General features: G+C 40.0%; 1 protein-coding gene across 1 annotated transcript in view; it reads left to right on the plus strand.

Annotated features, from left to right (window-relative positions):
* Positions 1–16636, plus strand: part of cdh8 (cadherin 8) — an 87499-nt gene that overhangs the window by 60022 nt on the left and 10841 nt on the right. The window contains exons 4-6 of the mRNA XM_041041065.1: positions 3035–3202; positions 3471–3658; positions 9301–9548. Of these exons, the coding sequence (XP_040896999.1) occupies positions 3035–3202; positions 3471–3658; positions 9301–9548 (604 nt within the window). The remainder of the gene's footprint in view (positions 1–3034; positions 3203–3470; positions 3659–9300; positions 9549–16636) is intronic.

Genomic DNA, 16636 nt, shown 5'->3' on the forward strand with positions numbered 1-16636 from the left:
AGGGGAAAACAACCATTAGAATGCATTTGACACTTACAACGCTACATTGGAAATGAAAAGCATTCAATAAATAAATAAACACCATGCCCCAATTCATCACTTGGTTAATGGTCGGTGAAAAAAAAAAAAAATGTTGAGTCGAATATCTATGGAAATGAGTGTTTGTCTATCCTCCCTTTTCAGTGATTAGGAATTAATTTGAATAATTAACGATGATCAACAGAGATGAGAGTGTTGCTTCTAGCAGGATAACTGAAGTATGTTTATGTGTGTGTGTGTGCGGAAGAGGGAGTACGAGTGACTTGTTTGTGTTGCTCTTTTTATTTATGGATTCATTTGTTTGTGAGAGTGAAAGGGAGGTACCTTGTTGATGCGAGTCAGAACTCGCACTAAAATCTTGCACACCTGCGTAGTCATGCAATTATCCAATCATGTGGCAGCAGTGCAGTCTTGCAGGTACAGGTCAGGAGCTTCAGTTAATGTTCACATCAAACATCAGAATGAGAAAAAAATGTGATCTCAGTGAGATGGGCTGGTCTGAGTATTTCTGAAACTGCTGATCTCCTGAGATTTTCACACACAACAGTCTCTGGAGTTTAATCTGAGTGGAGCCAAAAACAAAAACATCCAGTGAGCAGCAGCTCTGCAGACTGAAATGTCTTGTTGATGGGTGAGGTTAAAGGAGAATGACCACACTGGTTGGAGCTGACAGAAAAGCTACAGTAACTCAGATAACCACTCTTTACAGCTGTGCTGAGCAGAAAATCATCTCAGAATGAACAACATGTCCAACCTTGAGGTGGATGGACTACAACAGCAGAGACCACGTCAGGTTCCAGTCCTGTCAGCCAAGAACACAAATCTGAGGCTGCAGTGGACACAGGCTCACCAGAACCAGACAGTTAAAGACTGAAAAAAGCATAGTCTGGTCTGATGGATGTGGATTTTTGCTGAGGCTGCAGATGGTAGGGTCAGAATCTGGCGTCAACAGCATGAATCCACGAACCCATCTCTGAGTATTGTTGCTGACCATGTTCATCCCTTTATGGTCACAGTTTACCATCCTCTAATGGCTGCTTCCAGCAGGATAATGCTACATGTCAGAAAGCTAACGTTGTCTCAAACTGGTTTCAAGAACGTAACAGTGAGTTCAGTGAACTTCAGTGTCCTCCCCAGTCTCCAGGTCTGAATCCAGTAGAACACCTTTGGGATGTGATAGAACAGGAGATTGGGGAAGCAGCTTGAATGTGCAGCTGACAAATCTTCAGAAATGATGTTAATCATGTCAACATGGAGCAGAATCTCAAAGGGAAGTTTCCAACATCTTGTGGAATCAATGAGAGCAAAGGGAGGAACTACCCAGTCTTAGTATGATGTTCCCAATAAAGTGCTTGCTGAGTGTATGTTGTACAGTGACAGGTGTTGTAAGTTGCTGGTTGAAAGTTGGAGTTTGTTCATAAGAAGTCTAATAGGGTCTAACTGACCCAAAATGTGAACATCTATATATTACATACTTACTATTTTTCTTTGTTAATGAATAGGCAAACAAAAGAATATACATTTGCTCATGGATAGCCCATATAACATATAAAACATCAAATGTTTTGTTGGAATGTCAGTGCTTTCCAGGTCACTTCTATGTTTGTTTTTCATCTTAAAGTAAAGTTGAAATGGTTGCCACTGCATTTTTCTTCTTTCATACTGGGTTTGCATAAGTTCAGAAGTTAAGCATAAACAGGTATTTTGGGAGAAAAAAACTTAATTTTGCAATTAGCATTACTATTATTTTTGTGTGGTGTTCTGTCAATGTGGCCCCAAAGAAATAAAACCAACATCACACCCAGTGGACAGAAACATCCATAAAATACAGGTTGAGAAGTAATGTGTGAAAGTAAACGTATGGTCTTGTGTCTGGGCGTAGTGGTCTATGGTACCAGTGTGACCAGCTGCTCAGTTGAGCTGATCCCATGGTCACAAAATGCAACATTTTTTTGTCAAGAAAATTGCTTGTTTGGTTATTACTGGGCAGACGTTAATAATTTACAGAGCTTAGGGAATGATAGTAATAGCAATATGTAATGCTTGTGGTGGAGGAAAAAATGCCCCAACTCCAGTGAAACAATGGTAAAAATGTTTGTTGTATTTGATAAGATACCTATTTATTTATTTTTAATTTTCTTAACAACAAGGCTGTTGCTCCCTCCCCCAATCTTTGCTGATGAGGCTAGGTAGTTATTTTATTTAAAATATCCATCTCTTCTCCTTCTCTGTTCCATAGTTGTTAGATCATCAGAGTTGTGTGTGACCTCCGAAAGGAAAACTGACCCTGAAATTGTGTTACATCTCTAAGGAAAATCTATCTCAAGAATAGAAAATGGAGGCACAGACAACATCCTAAACCCTCCCATGTTTTTCATCATACCCAAGCATATTCTCATTGTCTGAGGCAGCTCAGGACCAAGGCAGGGTGTCATGCCAAAGCTTGGCTTTTATGAGGGGTTTTATATTCATTTGATGATCCTGCGGGCCTCTGTTTCCTGAGTGGATTATCCGTATATGCCGGTGCTGAGCCCTTTTTATATTCAGCACTGTGACAGAGTCAATAAGGTCCATTCTGCATACAATATTCAAGATTATACAAGACAGACAGCATAATTCACACTCAATCAGAATACAAATGACTACAGACAGCGAAACAACGCATTTGAAAACAAACACAGCTGATTCTCAGTGCTGGAACTGGCTCAGTCATGACCGCCTTGCTATGCTCACACACACTGTGCTTTTTCAGAGAGTAAACCTGCAGGGAGTTCTTTACCTCTGCTTGGTATGGAGTCCTTGTTTTGTAAAGTCGTGGTCCAAAATAATGCACCTTATAACCCAGAGAGTAAGGTGGCATGAAGGTTAGTGTATGTCTTGCTTTTTCGTGTTCTTGCTTGTGCATAATCGCATGAGCCTCATTAAAATGATGTGCAGAGTATATCAGTCATGTTTATAATTGCATTAATGTGTTATGAACTGTTTCCACCACCAGCGACCATAAAAATTGCTCTCCATGGGATGGATCGGGAAATGAGAGAGGAGTACCTGGTGGTCATTCAGGCTAAGGACATGGGAGGTCACATGGGGGGCTTGTCTGGAACTACGACGGTCACCGTCACGCTAACGGACATCAACGACAATCCACCAAAGTTCTCTAAAAGTAAGTAACTCCATGACTGTAAACGTCCCAAATTGAATTGTGAGGAGAAACAAATTACTGCTGCTCTAAATGAGTATTTCTCTGATTGGTCATAATTGGGAAAAATAAATGTTACTTTGTAAATTTCATCAAACAGGCTCCTCAGAAGCTAACTCCTCTAACCGCTGTAGTGTCTAATGATGATGCAGTACTGTAATATGCTTCCACAATTTTGTTTAATTTCATCAACATTTCTAGAAACCAAAGAGCTATGTCTCTTCCTCCCCAGGTTTGTATGAGTTTGTAATCCCCGAAGACCTACCGATAGGGAAAATGGGCGGCAAGGTGAAGGCAAACGATCGAGACATCGGCGAGAATGCGAAGTCAACATACAGCATCATCGAGGGAGACGACCAAGGCATGTTTGAGATTGTTACGGACACGCAGACACAAGAGGGCATTCTCCGCCTGAAAAAGGTAAGGCCTAAAACAGTTGAAAATGGCTAAAGTCACCTCCTTATGCCCTCTGTCTTTGAAAGTCACTGACTGACTGTCAAACACAGCAGTGCCATGGGTTTCAGGGTGCAGGAGCTACAAGGTGCATTCACTAATATCTGCTAGAAAGGTCTTTAGATAGCTACAGCAGCTGCATCAAACTACTACAGCTAATGATTTTAAGACATAAGCAAATGCTGTATGAAAAAATAATGTTTTTAATGCTAAATGGCATGCTAGCATAAGGGCAGAGTGTTCTGCCTGTTCAGTGCCACTTCTAGTGAAATTCTGTGCCTTAGCATTTTGGAGAAGGCTTCACTCAAAAGTATAGCATTAAATATTAAAACACTTTCCCCCTGAGTAGCTTGGAGGCTAAAGGAGCATTTGCTTTTCTGGATATATTGCTAAAACCTCTTTTTGTCTATTCCAATCTGTGACAGAAAAAAAAAGTGGTCACAGTAAATTCAAACATCACTTTCACATGTTTTTGGGTGAATTTTCTTGCTGGACTTTCTCTGTGTGGACATTCAAACAAATATGGCAAATATGTGAAAAATAAGAGGTATGAAGTAGTTTTTCTGTTACAATACACTCTTATGTTCACATCACAGTTTTGCAATCTTGTTTTGGCTGTGGGATTGTTTTGCTGATGCCCACATCACCGTCACCATAAGAGCAGATGGACTGAACCTAAAGCTGACTGTTGTTCTTCTATGTGAATAAAGCTGATTTTTAACTGTGTCCGCAAAGAAACTTCATCAGAGCAGTTGCTGGAAAATTGGCTTGCTCAAGGGTGCACTGGCAGTAGTTGTTACAGGAAGAAAGGACAATACACATTAAATTTGTTCATCATGATATTCCCAGGTGTATGATCACAGCAACACTCCTGTCATAAAACCTGATTTTGTTTTACCTCAAGGCAAACACATTAGCGCAGGATGACATGATACATGTGATATTGGTGAAGCTAGTATTGGAATTAGTAGCCTTGTATTCATCAGATAAAAGTATTGCAGAGACTAAGACACCTGATTTGCTGCTGATAGAATATGTGTGCCAGGCTCTCAGTCATTTTCTCACAATTTCACACGATATAATAAGTTTCTGTATATACAGTTCAAATGCAGTATGAATATTTCCTCCAGGATAAAAGCAGAAGTAGAAGTTTGAGCCTGGATATCAGTGCTCGCCTGCAGACATGTAGTGCGCGCAATCTTGTATGTTCCTCAATACCAAAGTATTTGAAATTTACATTTGAAAACCGCAATGCATTTTAATAACACTGTGACCTGCAAGCTAGTTTAGACAAAGCTGCATCTCAAGGACATCTGTGGAAAATCAAACTGAGATTTGAACACATGGTATCAAAGATACCAAAGCACATGCTATTTATATATGTATGTATTCTGTATTCTAAGTCTATAGACGCTCTGCTTGGTAGAGGATGTTTGCATATATTGAATCATACACATGATTGATGGATGGGCGTTCCCAAGTCTTGAGTCATGGTTGGTTCAGTGTCTGGAGAGAACAGCCATACATCACTCAAATACAGAATGCCATTGTGTTGTGATGTAAAATGACATTACCCCAAGGACATGTGGTGTGACTTTGTCAAAGTGTGAACAATGAACTGTGTGGGAGGTGGAATGTATAAGAGCTAAGGCAATCTGCCGGGACTACAATTCACTGCCACTAAAGAAAACATCAGTGTTGGAGAACGAACTCGACACAAAGTCATAAAATCTCAAACTGTTGACAAAGCAAATGTCAAATGTGTTAGTCTTTTAGGCAACCTCCACTTCCATGTCCCGCAGAGAGCCTCACTCTTCCCATGTCTGCTCAGCTTTCTCTCTGCGGCCCTGAGTTGGTTGCCTACATCACTAATGCAAGATAGATGATAATGTGTTGGGAAAGTAGCAAAGCATATGCACACTTAGTGTTTTTGCATCCCTCCAGACAGCAGCGTCTCAAGTTTAGATGAGTTAAAAGAAGCAGTTGCTTTGCTTTTGCTCTTTTGTTCTATATCCTCACCAGTGTTATCCTTCAACCAGGGTGACAGAAGAAAAGATTCAGTGTAACTCTTTCTCCAACACACCCTGTTCCTGTCTACAGCTGTACAGGTCTATAAAGTGTCATCTAATGCAGAATTCAAATTATTAAAGATCCTTTGCGGCAAGGTTAAAACATATTGATCTAACTGAGGCTGGAGAAGCACAAACCAGGCCAGAGATTCTTTGCTGTTTGGGTTTTAAGCTTTTTATCTGCCAGCCCCCAGGCCTGTCGAGGGATGTTAGTGGGATGCTGAGCTTTCACCCCTGCAGCCAGCGCTGAACTTTGAAGTCTCTAAATGGTCCGTGTACATACTGATTTGATGCTAACGCTTGAGAGAGACCGAAGAATGACACAGCAGGGTTGTGGTGTGGAACACGACGGCGAGGGGGTGTAACACAGGAGAAACAAGAATGTCTCTTTGTTGCTTAGAGTAAGTATGCTATCCCTGTTTAGAAGTCAGCTCAGTTAAACCATGTTGTTTACCAGGAACATACAAGAATGTAAACTGGCTATGCAACCTTGATTCCAAAATGCCTGGTACATATCTCTGCCATTTTCTTTTTACACTTATGAATCTCTTAATAATCAACAGTAGCTGTACAACAGTAGCACTATGCATACTAATAAAAATCAAAGAGGTTCTCTCTGGATTACTCATTCAAAGCGCTGTGTGCATTTATTGAATTAATAATTTGAATGGGTCAAAATATAACTTGCATTCTGATTCCATGGCCTGGATAATATACAGCGTTTAAAAGAGCGGCTTGCATAGATGCTTTATTTGATTTTGTAATTGATATTGAAAATCATTTTCATCAAACTTTACTAGGCTAATCAAAGAAGCTGTTTACCATTATGTTTTCCTCAAACCATTTAAGTGGATTTGGTGTAATTAAATATGCCAGGAACAGTGACAGCCCTCCCCCCTTCCCTTTCAGCTCTTTGTTAGGACGTTGAGAACTAATATAATGAGTTGTTTCTACATGCTGTCAAGAGGGAATAACACTGAAATATTTTGATAAGAGGAGGTGAAGTAATGTGAGTCTATTTTCCTGAATTTAATGTGGAGTACTTTGGTATATTACTTATTTAAAGGTGAAAAGCAGCTCACATAAACTACTTACTATTCTCATATAAAATTGTTAATTTGAAAATACTAATATTTTTATATTTTAAAAAAAAGATCATATTACTCTGTACAGTGTGAAATTGGTCAATTGAAAGCACAAAACCCACAGGGATTTATCACCCAGTTCAGCTATGGGTTGTTTCAATGTTCATTAGCTCATTGTTTTGGTTTTACAGCTCACAACTGTTGATTTAGCTAAAGAGAATAAAATAATTCTCAGTGGAGAACAAAACAGAGCTAAAAGGAGAGTGAATGCTAAACATTAATCATGTGGCCACAACAAAAATCCAAATGTTTTGTGCCATGTCTGCTGAATGTATAGCCAACTGTTTGCTAACAGCTTTATGAGAGTATTTCTGTTGTGCTCTGATGTGTTTTTTGCAAAAAAAACAACAAAAAACAAACAAGCAGTAAAATTTGTAACTACTGACAAGAAAAGAAAGAAAGAGCAAATGAAAGAAAGAAAGAAAAAGAAAAGTGACTTATAATATAATAAATAATAATTTAAATTAGAACTTAGGTCTCTCCCCTCTCTCCATTTCCATATAATCATTTTGACTTTCCACCAACAACCTTACAGGCTCTTACTCTCCACTACCCTCTGAATAGTGCAATCCATTGGCTCGAGGTCCAGCCACACTCTGCACTTTCTCAGCACAGACGGCACGATCAGAGAGAGAGAGAGAAAAGGAAGGAATGGAGGGGGGGGAGCTTGGTGTCAGGAGTGAGGCGGGGGGGGGGGGGGGTTAATAATGAAAGTGTTCCAAATAGCTTCTCCGACCGTGGAGGAGTGGGGCTTGGAGAGGCTTCAGGGGCTTAGGTCTGTCTACTAGTGTCCTGATGCCAGGAGTGTAGGAGGGTGGAAGTCAAAGCCCTGGGTCGCCTCTTCCGTCCCCCCGGCTGCTGCTACTGTCTCACAGCTGGACCCCTAGACACCCCTCCACCCACCTGCCCCCTCTGTCCCTGGAGCTCTCAGCACTGGCCCTGTCTGACCTCAGGGACAATTCCTCTTGCTCCCTCCCTCTTCCTATGACTGAATACATTTCTCGTTTTGTTCATCTCCCTCCTCTTAGTCCTCCTCTTTCCCCAAGCCAGCTCCTATCCCCTCAAGCGGCAAGGCCCAGTTTTGATTTCCCTATAAATCCTGGTTATGGAGCGTGGAAGTGACTTGATCCCATTATTCCAGTAGTATGAGAGCGACCAGAGGTGATTCAGAATGAAATTGTGACAGTCTGGGGTGTCCTCGGAGATGCCAAGAGAGTAAAATTGTGACTTTCCTCTTTCTCTTAAATATTAATGAAGAGCCATCTGTAAAAGAAATACTGTATAGCAACTGAAAACAGGGATTAAACAGATATGTCAGTCACACAGTGGCATGTCCTGTACAAAATTGTTTTTATTTCTCTTTGAAAAATTACACATTTTTTTGATCATCTTGAATAAGCACCTGTTCTCATTTATTTTATGTGAGCTGGTTGTGATAGCAATATGAAAGCTCTAATAATCTGCTGTCACAGAGAGCACTAGCAGGGAGATTTGTGTTCTTTCATGCAGATAAAGGCTGGAAAATATTTTTCAGGTTGTGCAGCTCTGGAAATTACGATTATTGCGACTGATTTAAATCAAAATGATGATCAAATAAATTCTGTTTGCTGATACCATAGACAAGATCACAGTCTTTCACAAACTCTCTCTCTTCAGATCAAGGTCCCCTGTGTGTATATATTTTTTTATTGTTATTTTTGTGTGTGATTATAGCTCCTTTAAATTATTTTGATGGCATGATTTTTTTTTTGGTGGAGAACTTTAAAAAAAAAGAAAATAGTTGGATGCCACAGAAATTCTTATTTACAGGAAAAGCACTTTTATTTAACAGAGAAGCATTTTCAGCAACAGTATCAAAAGTAAAAGTATTTACATACTTCTGTAGTAGTACTACTACTATTCTTCACTGGATTCTGTATTCCCTATAATGAAATCTGACAGTGTCCTTCATTACATCCTTCCTGCCTAGTGAAAATCCAGATCTCTCACCTAGTTTGTAAAGCAAGTTTTTTTTGTTGTCTTTGCACAAGTCGAGGTTACCTTGATGACAGAATCAGTAATAATGTCATTAGTAAACTGAATGTAATACATGAAATTCATGGAGTGTCCCATTAATCTATAACAATGGATCATATTTCATGAGCTGATCATGTTTTTCTGTAAAAATATGATTTTTTTATTGGAAAGGTGCAGCTATCGGATAAATGCTGTGGAATATAAGTACATTTTGTGATACTACTGTGTATAAGGCTTCTCAAAACCGTACATAGTTACATTACGTGTGTGTGATATACTTTCCACCAGTGGATTTTACATGTGTGATTTGAATAGAAAGGCAGGATGACACCCCTGCTGAAGCCGTTTTTGATCATTTCTCTTTTTTCCCCTCCTGCAGCCTTTAGACTACGAGAGCAAGAGAGCCTACACTCTAAAAGTCGAGGCCACCAACATCCGCCCTGAACCCAGCAGCAGCGGGCCCTTCAAGGATACGGCCACAGTGAAGATTGTGGTTGAAGACTCAGATGAACCTCCTGTTTTCTCCAAACCCGTGTACTTACTGGAAGTGAACGAGAATGCCCCCATCAACACGGTTATAGGGACAGTCACCGCCAGGGATCCGGACTCTTCTGGGAGCCTTGTCAGGTACGAGAATGAATGCAGTTAACAATGAGCTACTGAAAAAACTTCAGCTTCACTACTTAACCTTGCTATTGACTGACCAGAGCAATACAAAACTTGAAAAAGAAAAAGCTCTTTAGTTTAACTTCAAGAAGCAATGGAGAGAATAGGTTAACAAATGAGTCTTTTCAGGACATAAGAAGTTGTTTTAATAAAAGGGATGACACTGAGGCATGCAATTAAATCTCTTCATGCCAGCCTGTGACCTTTGGAGACCGTGGTAGTGTCTTTGGCAGTGACGAAGCGACTCAATGATTGCTCTCATTTCCACAGATGTACCAAAAAAAAATAAAAAATAAAGGGAGATTATGAGTTGAAGGCAGCACAACTTTTTCTTTCACTGTGTTACCAGCACTGCTATATTCTCCTCTTGTGTGACTTATTCTTGGAAATACCACAAGGGCACCTTGAGGATAGGTTATACAGGCAATTTCTCTCCCTCCATCTTGGCATTTCATTAATTCTCCAGCGACTTGCTGACCGCATTCCCGGGACAACACTCAACAGGTTGTGTGTAATTGCATGGCGAGCAGAGAGCAGGCTGGGTTTCATAGATTGGCTGAGGCTATAGAGCAGAGCCGGTTCATTCTACGTTTTCTTTTTTTTTTCTTTCCTTTTCTGGTGGCATCCTCATGTTTAGTGATGAGATTGCCAGGAGGAATTGAGCCCTGAGGTTGCATGATGTTCCTCCCCTGGTAAAAAGAGAAGTATATTTCATGTATAATAACATCTTTTGCCTCTCTCTGTCCTTATTTCATGTCATAGTGCTCCCGCATTTGTTGGTGCATGCCTGTGTTTTAGAGGGAGATAGACAGACAAAGTTAAGGAAGCCAGCGTGAGAAATCAAGTGTATAAAAGTCCTGTGTATCATTAAATTTAATAATCTAAAAATAGCATTTTCCTCTGAATGATGTGCAGTATTAACAGCTAGTTATGTTTGCCTTTCTTGTTATTCGCCTCCTCCAGTGCATCATTATTGAAAGAAAAAGTGACTAAATAATGAATGAGTGTGCATGCAGATGGCAGCACCCTGCTGACATGATCTCTTCACACATTTGCTGCTATGAAACTGTCCAGATATCAACATCCTGTCTTGGCACTTGTTAAATGTTTTGAGCATGGTGCAGAGAAGACTGAGCCATTGGCTGCATCTTACTGAACCAGGTTATTTGCCTTTTTATAGTCTATTTCTTTCTCTCTCTATCTATATTTTTTATTTTGCCTAAGGTCATTCACTTACACTCACTGTGTTCATTATACTTTTAATTTAATTTTATAATTTTGTGGAGAAGTTGTTATTTTCAGAATGGATTGTTGCTCAAGGGCTTTGTGTGACTGTCAGGCCAAAAAAAAAAAAAAAAATCCACTGCAGTCAGAGAAACAGAATAGAGTCTTTTGAAAAATGTTCTTTTTTTTTTCTTAAAAAAGATCAGTCTCAAACTTTCAGATTTTATTCTGTAAGAGAAAGAAGAAGGAGAACTGGCTAATAGAGTGCTGCATTAATCATCTGACAATTCCTGTAAAACCACTGATCAACAGGGAAAATAACTGCTGAAAGAATACACACACAACCACACATTTACTTGCCAGTTTGAATTTTGTCACAGCACATTGTTTTGTCTCTGTGATTTTCTCTGAAGTCCAAATGAACATTTTTACCCATGTGCAAATCCTCAAGATGAGTGTGATCTATCACCTATGTCAAGTGTTTGCTTTGTGAGGGGATGAGATGAAACACGCTATTGTCATGGAGGGCTTCATATGATGCATCACCCTTAACAAAGACCATTTCATTTTACTTTTAGCCATGGTTTGTTTTAGCCTATAACTCTGAGCTTTTGGCTGATAATATGATTATGGACTGGAAGGTTTTAATCCTCTACATACACAGTACTGGCTGACAGAAGGCTGTAGCTTCAATAATGCATCTTACAAGAACAGAAATATGTTCTAAGTAAAGGAGAATGTGGACAAAAGCTTCACCAGTTGATCAGCAAAATATTTGGACTTTACAGATTTAGTTTGTTTGCAGTGTATACAGTGTATATTGCTATTAATTTTTTTTTCTTTTTTTAATGAATTAAATTAAATGGTTAATTATTTATAAATGCATGTTATTTTTCTGACCATCAACTCACCAGTTAATCTACCAGTCATTGCAGCTCTAAATACATAATATTTTATATATACATATAACATAGTGTTTTGGTATTTATTCAGATGACCTACTAAAAAGTGGTGAAAGAAACAAACGAGCTGTTATTGTATAAAAACTTTGTTTTTTGGCTGTGAGACCAAATTCTTGAACAGTTAACTTATTAGCTCATAGCTCTCTATTTTTCAAGATTTATCAAGGAAACTGAAAAAAGGTGAAAAACAAGTATTCTTGCGAAAAGAATAGTGAATGTAGCAGTTGCAACACATGCAGCTCGTTGGTCTTTACACTTGGAATAGTCATAAATTACACTTATCAGCCTACTATTGTCCTCCTCCCTCCTTCTGTCTGTTTTTCTCTCACTCCGAGTCTTTTATTCTCCAAATTAGTGTTTTAAAAACTGGTAAGAGACGGGGCTCCCAGAAAGAAAGGTGGACGTATATTGGAAGAGTGGCAGCAGTAATAGCAGCATAACTGTGAACGTTCATCTGATCACCCTCTGAAAGAGCTCTCAAGTCGACCGCTCTGATTAGAATCACTCTCCGTCTCAATCTCCCCTCCAGCTGGACCAGACCAAACCAGTCTGAGTCTAAACCACTCGGGGCGAGTGCTCTGGTGGGCTGCCATGTCCTCTGCACTCAGGAGAAAAACAACCCCTTAGCTGTACTTAATGCATCCAACCAACAACATTTCAGGTGCACTCCATGAAATACTCCCTCAGTATTGCTTCTCTCTGGAGCCTGTGCTCTGTCGTTTTCTACCTGACTGATCACAAATAAAAAGCGATGTGACATCTGGCAGTCACTACAGCTGTCTGACACGAACTGCTGGATTTCATGGCATAGCTGTGACTGTATTTTATTCCAAAATATTGATATTGTGACAAGCATTGCCAGAATCTGCTTTGGATCTTAAACGTGTTTGCTTTACATCTTTGTCTTTATTATATTTTTTTCTTTTTTTATGGTTGAGTGTAATTACATAGATGTAGTGGAAATCTTTCTTTCTGCAGGCTTTCTTATGTTATTGTAGCACAGCTGACAGCTCACATGCATACGGTAAAACATGCAGTCATGTAAAGGAGAAGGCTTTGAAATGAAAGGAAATTTAGTGTCAGGAAAGCAAAGGCCATCTATTCTGCTGTACTGATTTTTTTTGTTTTTGATATTTTGTTATTTATATTTTACTTCTGACTCTTGAGGAAAATCACCATCCTGGTAAAAAAGAATGGCCTGAGATCCAACCTGAATAAAAAGTAGTGTTAAAACTCAACTGGTCAGCATTCAGGGGGACGGCGAAAATTAGTTCTACATCTGTGATCCTCCCAGTGGAATTACTGACCTAATAACAAGCAGGAATGTCACAGAGGCATTTTGTTCTCTGCGGGGGAAAAAAAGCATTTGTTCTTGATCTTTTCACCTCTTCTTTCCCAAACTTGCACAGGCACTCAGTCACTCTGATGCACACATTCACACACATTTACAACAGAGATAAAACCCAGCACCCACTGTCACACATACACAGATGCAAAAAAGCATAAACACAAATGCACACATAAACCTTTCCAAAGCAGCTTAACCTTTATACTTTGCAACAGTACTAATTATAGCCTGACCCACACATTAGCATGGCTGATATTTGGGAGTGCAGGTGCTGACCAGAAAGTAACAAACTGAAGTAGTGAAATGACAAAAAAACCCACAACATTTTTGTCAATTCAGAGGCAATGGTGTCATTACATCATTTGGCCACTAGAGAGCCCTAACTGGTTTATTCCTCGACTCTACAATGTCTCGCTAAGGTGGGGATAGTTCTTTAAAAGCTTAATGTATAAGAATAGGCGAATTGTTGAATTCATACTCCAAGCAAACATATTACCAGAAAGTTGGGTTGTCTACACCTATTGTAAGAAACAGGAAAATACACTCTTTGGTCCCTCCTCTTCCCTCTCTTTCCCTTGTTACCATAGTCAGACGAGCCATCATAAATACTGGGACAAATCCTGGTTGGCTGCCACATCTGTGGGCCAGTGGACCAATGAAAAGTCAATAAAGTTTTTACTGGCCCTGTCAGCCTCTTTACCGGCCCTCTCTGTGCCTGTCATTCAGAGTGTGCATGAGAGCTAGCTGCATGCGTGTTCCGAGGCTGGGCTCACTGGCCACCAAGTTACAACCCTCACCTTCATGTTGAGCTAACGTTAGTTTAAATAAATCTAACCTCAGCATAGGGCAATTGTCGACATGTTGCCAAACCTTCACGGATTGGAAAATAATGTTTTCCACACAGGTTTACCTTGCTAATTATGTAACTAATTATGTTTTCTTCGGTTATTTTTAGACTGACAATGACGATTTCACATCCAGTCAGACAGACAGGGAAGATGTAGTGGTGGAGGGAGTAGGAGACGAGCCACGAGAAGTCGAGGAAAGTGAGGGAGAGCAGCTAGAGCAGCATTATCAGTAGCTGAGCTTGAGGAAAGAGTCAAGGAATATTGCAGAGAGGGGACGACTGCAACACAGGTTTATAGCCTACTCACAGTTACTACTTCTTCATCCTCTCATGTTAGACTGAGGGCAGACTGGACACTGCAATAACTCACCATTGCCTCTTGAGGTACTCAGTGGTATTGTAAGAAGGGACGGGGCAAGCTGGCTAGCATGCACAACAATGCATAGATGCTTTTCACATATAAAAACTGTTATTTCTTCACATTTTTAAAATAATTTTAGTTAATTTTTTAAGCTTAAATACTTACATACATAAAAGAAGAAAAACTGCATTCCTCCTTTAACAAATTAAATTTTGAATGCACAAGCTATAAAACACACTATTAATCAATTTAATATGCTCAGGAGTTTTGCTGTTGTGGTCTGGCTTTACATAGAAATTGCTGTGCAATTTCGTGTGCAGTTTTTTAACTTAACTCTTCTGTAACAGAGTGTTACTGGTATACAACATTTTGCATTTATTGACAACACTTGTGGCCACAGTGGTTGATGTTAATCTCTCAGTTTCACTTTAAGGGATTTGAGGGAAATTTATTTTAAAAAATAATGTTCACTTATACATCATTGTCTGGATCTTTAAAAACTTTCATATATCAATATTGGCCTCAAAATGGCTCTAGTGCTCTTGCAGTTCTTGTACATTTAGTTCAGAAACGCTTTTGCACTTGCTGCAATGTGTCTTATACATCTTCCGTGGAGAAAATCGTTTGACTCTCATTATGTGGCGAGCAATGATAGCCACCGTGGCTAAAGGGACAAAAGACTGCCACAGAAACTCAAACAGAAAATTTCCTGGGCATGTTGTTTGATTGACAGGTGATCTGTGACTAATGGAGCGAACAGACGCCACATCAATGCAAAATCATAAAGAACCATAAATGAATGGAAAAAAGGACAAACAATCTCACTTATTACAGCTTATACTTATCTTTTTAAAGCTCCAAACACAGCTTCTGTCACACAGATGCATTTCAGTTAGCACTTTATGTTTGTTTTATACTGAGGATGAATATTTCTGGATGTCTGCTGCGTCAGTTGTGAGAGAGCTATTCTGCTGTAATATATTTGGCACAAACATCCTCTACGTGATGTTTAACTATTAGACTGAGGTCAGTCCAATGCCGTTTAAAGGCTTGTGAAAAGTAAAGCAAAGCTGAAACAAGACGATGCACGCACACAGACGCACGCACACATTTGCACACATCCTCATAACGCTGGATATCATTTTTATTTGCTTTTAATTCTTTTCACATCACGTTGTCAGTTTGAGTGACAGGTGGCAGAACATTTCAGGGTCTGTCTCCTCGCTTCCACGTGAGGCTGTCAGAGTTTGACTGGGATCCACTCTGTCTGCAGGAGAGAGGCTGCTCCCAGGTGGTTTGCTGCTGTCTGCCTGTCTTGAAAGTGCTCTGCGTCTGCAGGGCAAGAGAGAAAGAGAAGGGGGGGGAGGTGGGGAACAGTCCTCATGGACCTCTCCCAGCCCGGCGTCTAGAGGATTTTACACCATTTCATCTCAAAAATGGAAATGTCACGGCTCGGTACATCTCCCCAACAATTGGAATCTGGGCCAGTGGTTTATTTATTTCATTTCCTCCCATTCTTGTATAAGCAGCATTCTCCTTCATATAAATTGTTGTTGTTGTGACTTTGTCTTTGGCTTTTTCTGGTGCTCTTTCTCTATTTTTCTTTTCATCTCTCTGCATCCCTTTCTTCCTCCCTCTCTCTCCTTTCTCTCATATAAATACTGCAGGGTTCCTGCCAACAGGTCTGCACTGATAGGGATGAGCGGTTCCACTGCGAGATGGTATGAGACCCAGGGTTAGGAAGGAAGGGAGACAGGGTGAGCAGGGCGCCTGGTGGCTGAGGGATGTCTGTGTGGGGAAGAAGGTCTGAAAAAAAAAATTGGATAGGGGGATTGGATTAGGAAGAGCTTGAGACCCAGCTGGATGGAAAAGAAGAAGAAAAAAAAAACTTTCTGTTAGTGAGTAAGAGGGAGAAGAGATTGTGAGGGAGGATGTGAGAGTGAGCCAGGGAGAGAGAGAAAGAGAAAGAGAGAGAGAAAGGAACAGGGACAGTTTGTCCTGGAGGTATGGAAACACTTGTGCGGTACACGGTGTAATTAGCTCACGTGAATCACCGCGGCCTTGTGTTTTGGGTGAGTAGGATGTTTATGACAGTCACACATAATGGCTAATGAAATGTGTGAAACCAAAGATGACCCATAATGACAGATTCTTTTTTAGTCAGTTTTGTGTGGGCTCGTCCCAAGAATTGGCGCTGCGCGTGTTGCAACATGAAAGAGCGATTTCACAGCTTCAAGTGGCATCGGAAAATTCTCTTTTATGTGCATTCCAATTTGATACCCGCTGCTGGAGTTTTTTTTTTTTTTT

This window comes from Toxotes jaculatrix, chromosome 1 (assembly GCF_017976425.1).
Source record: "Toxotes jaculatrix isolate fToxJac2 chromosome 1, fToxJac2.pri, whole genome shotgun sequence".
NCBI lineage: Eukaryota > Metazoa > Chordata > Actinopteri > Toxotidae > Toxotes > Toxotes jaculatrix.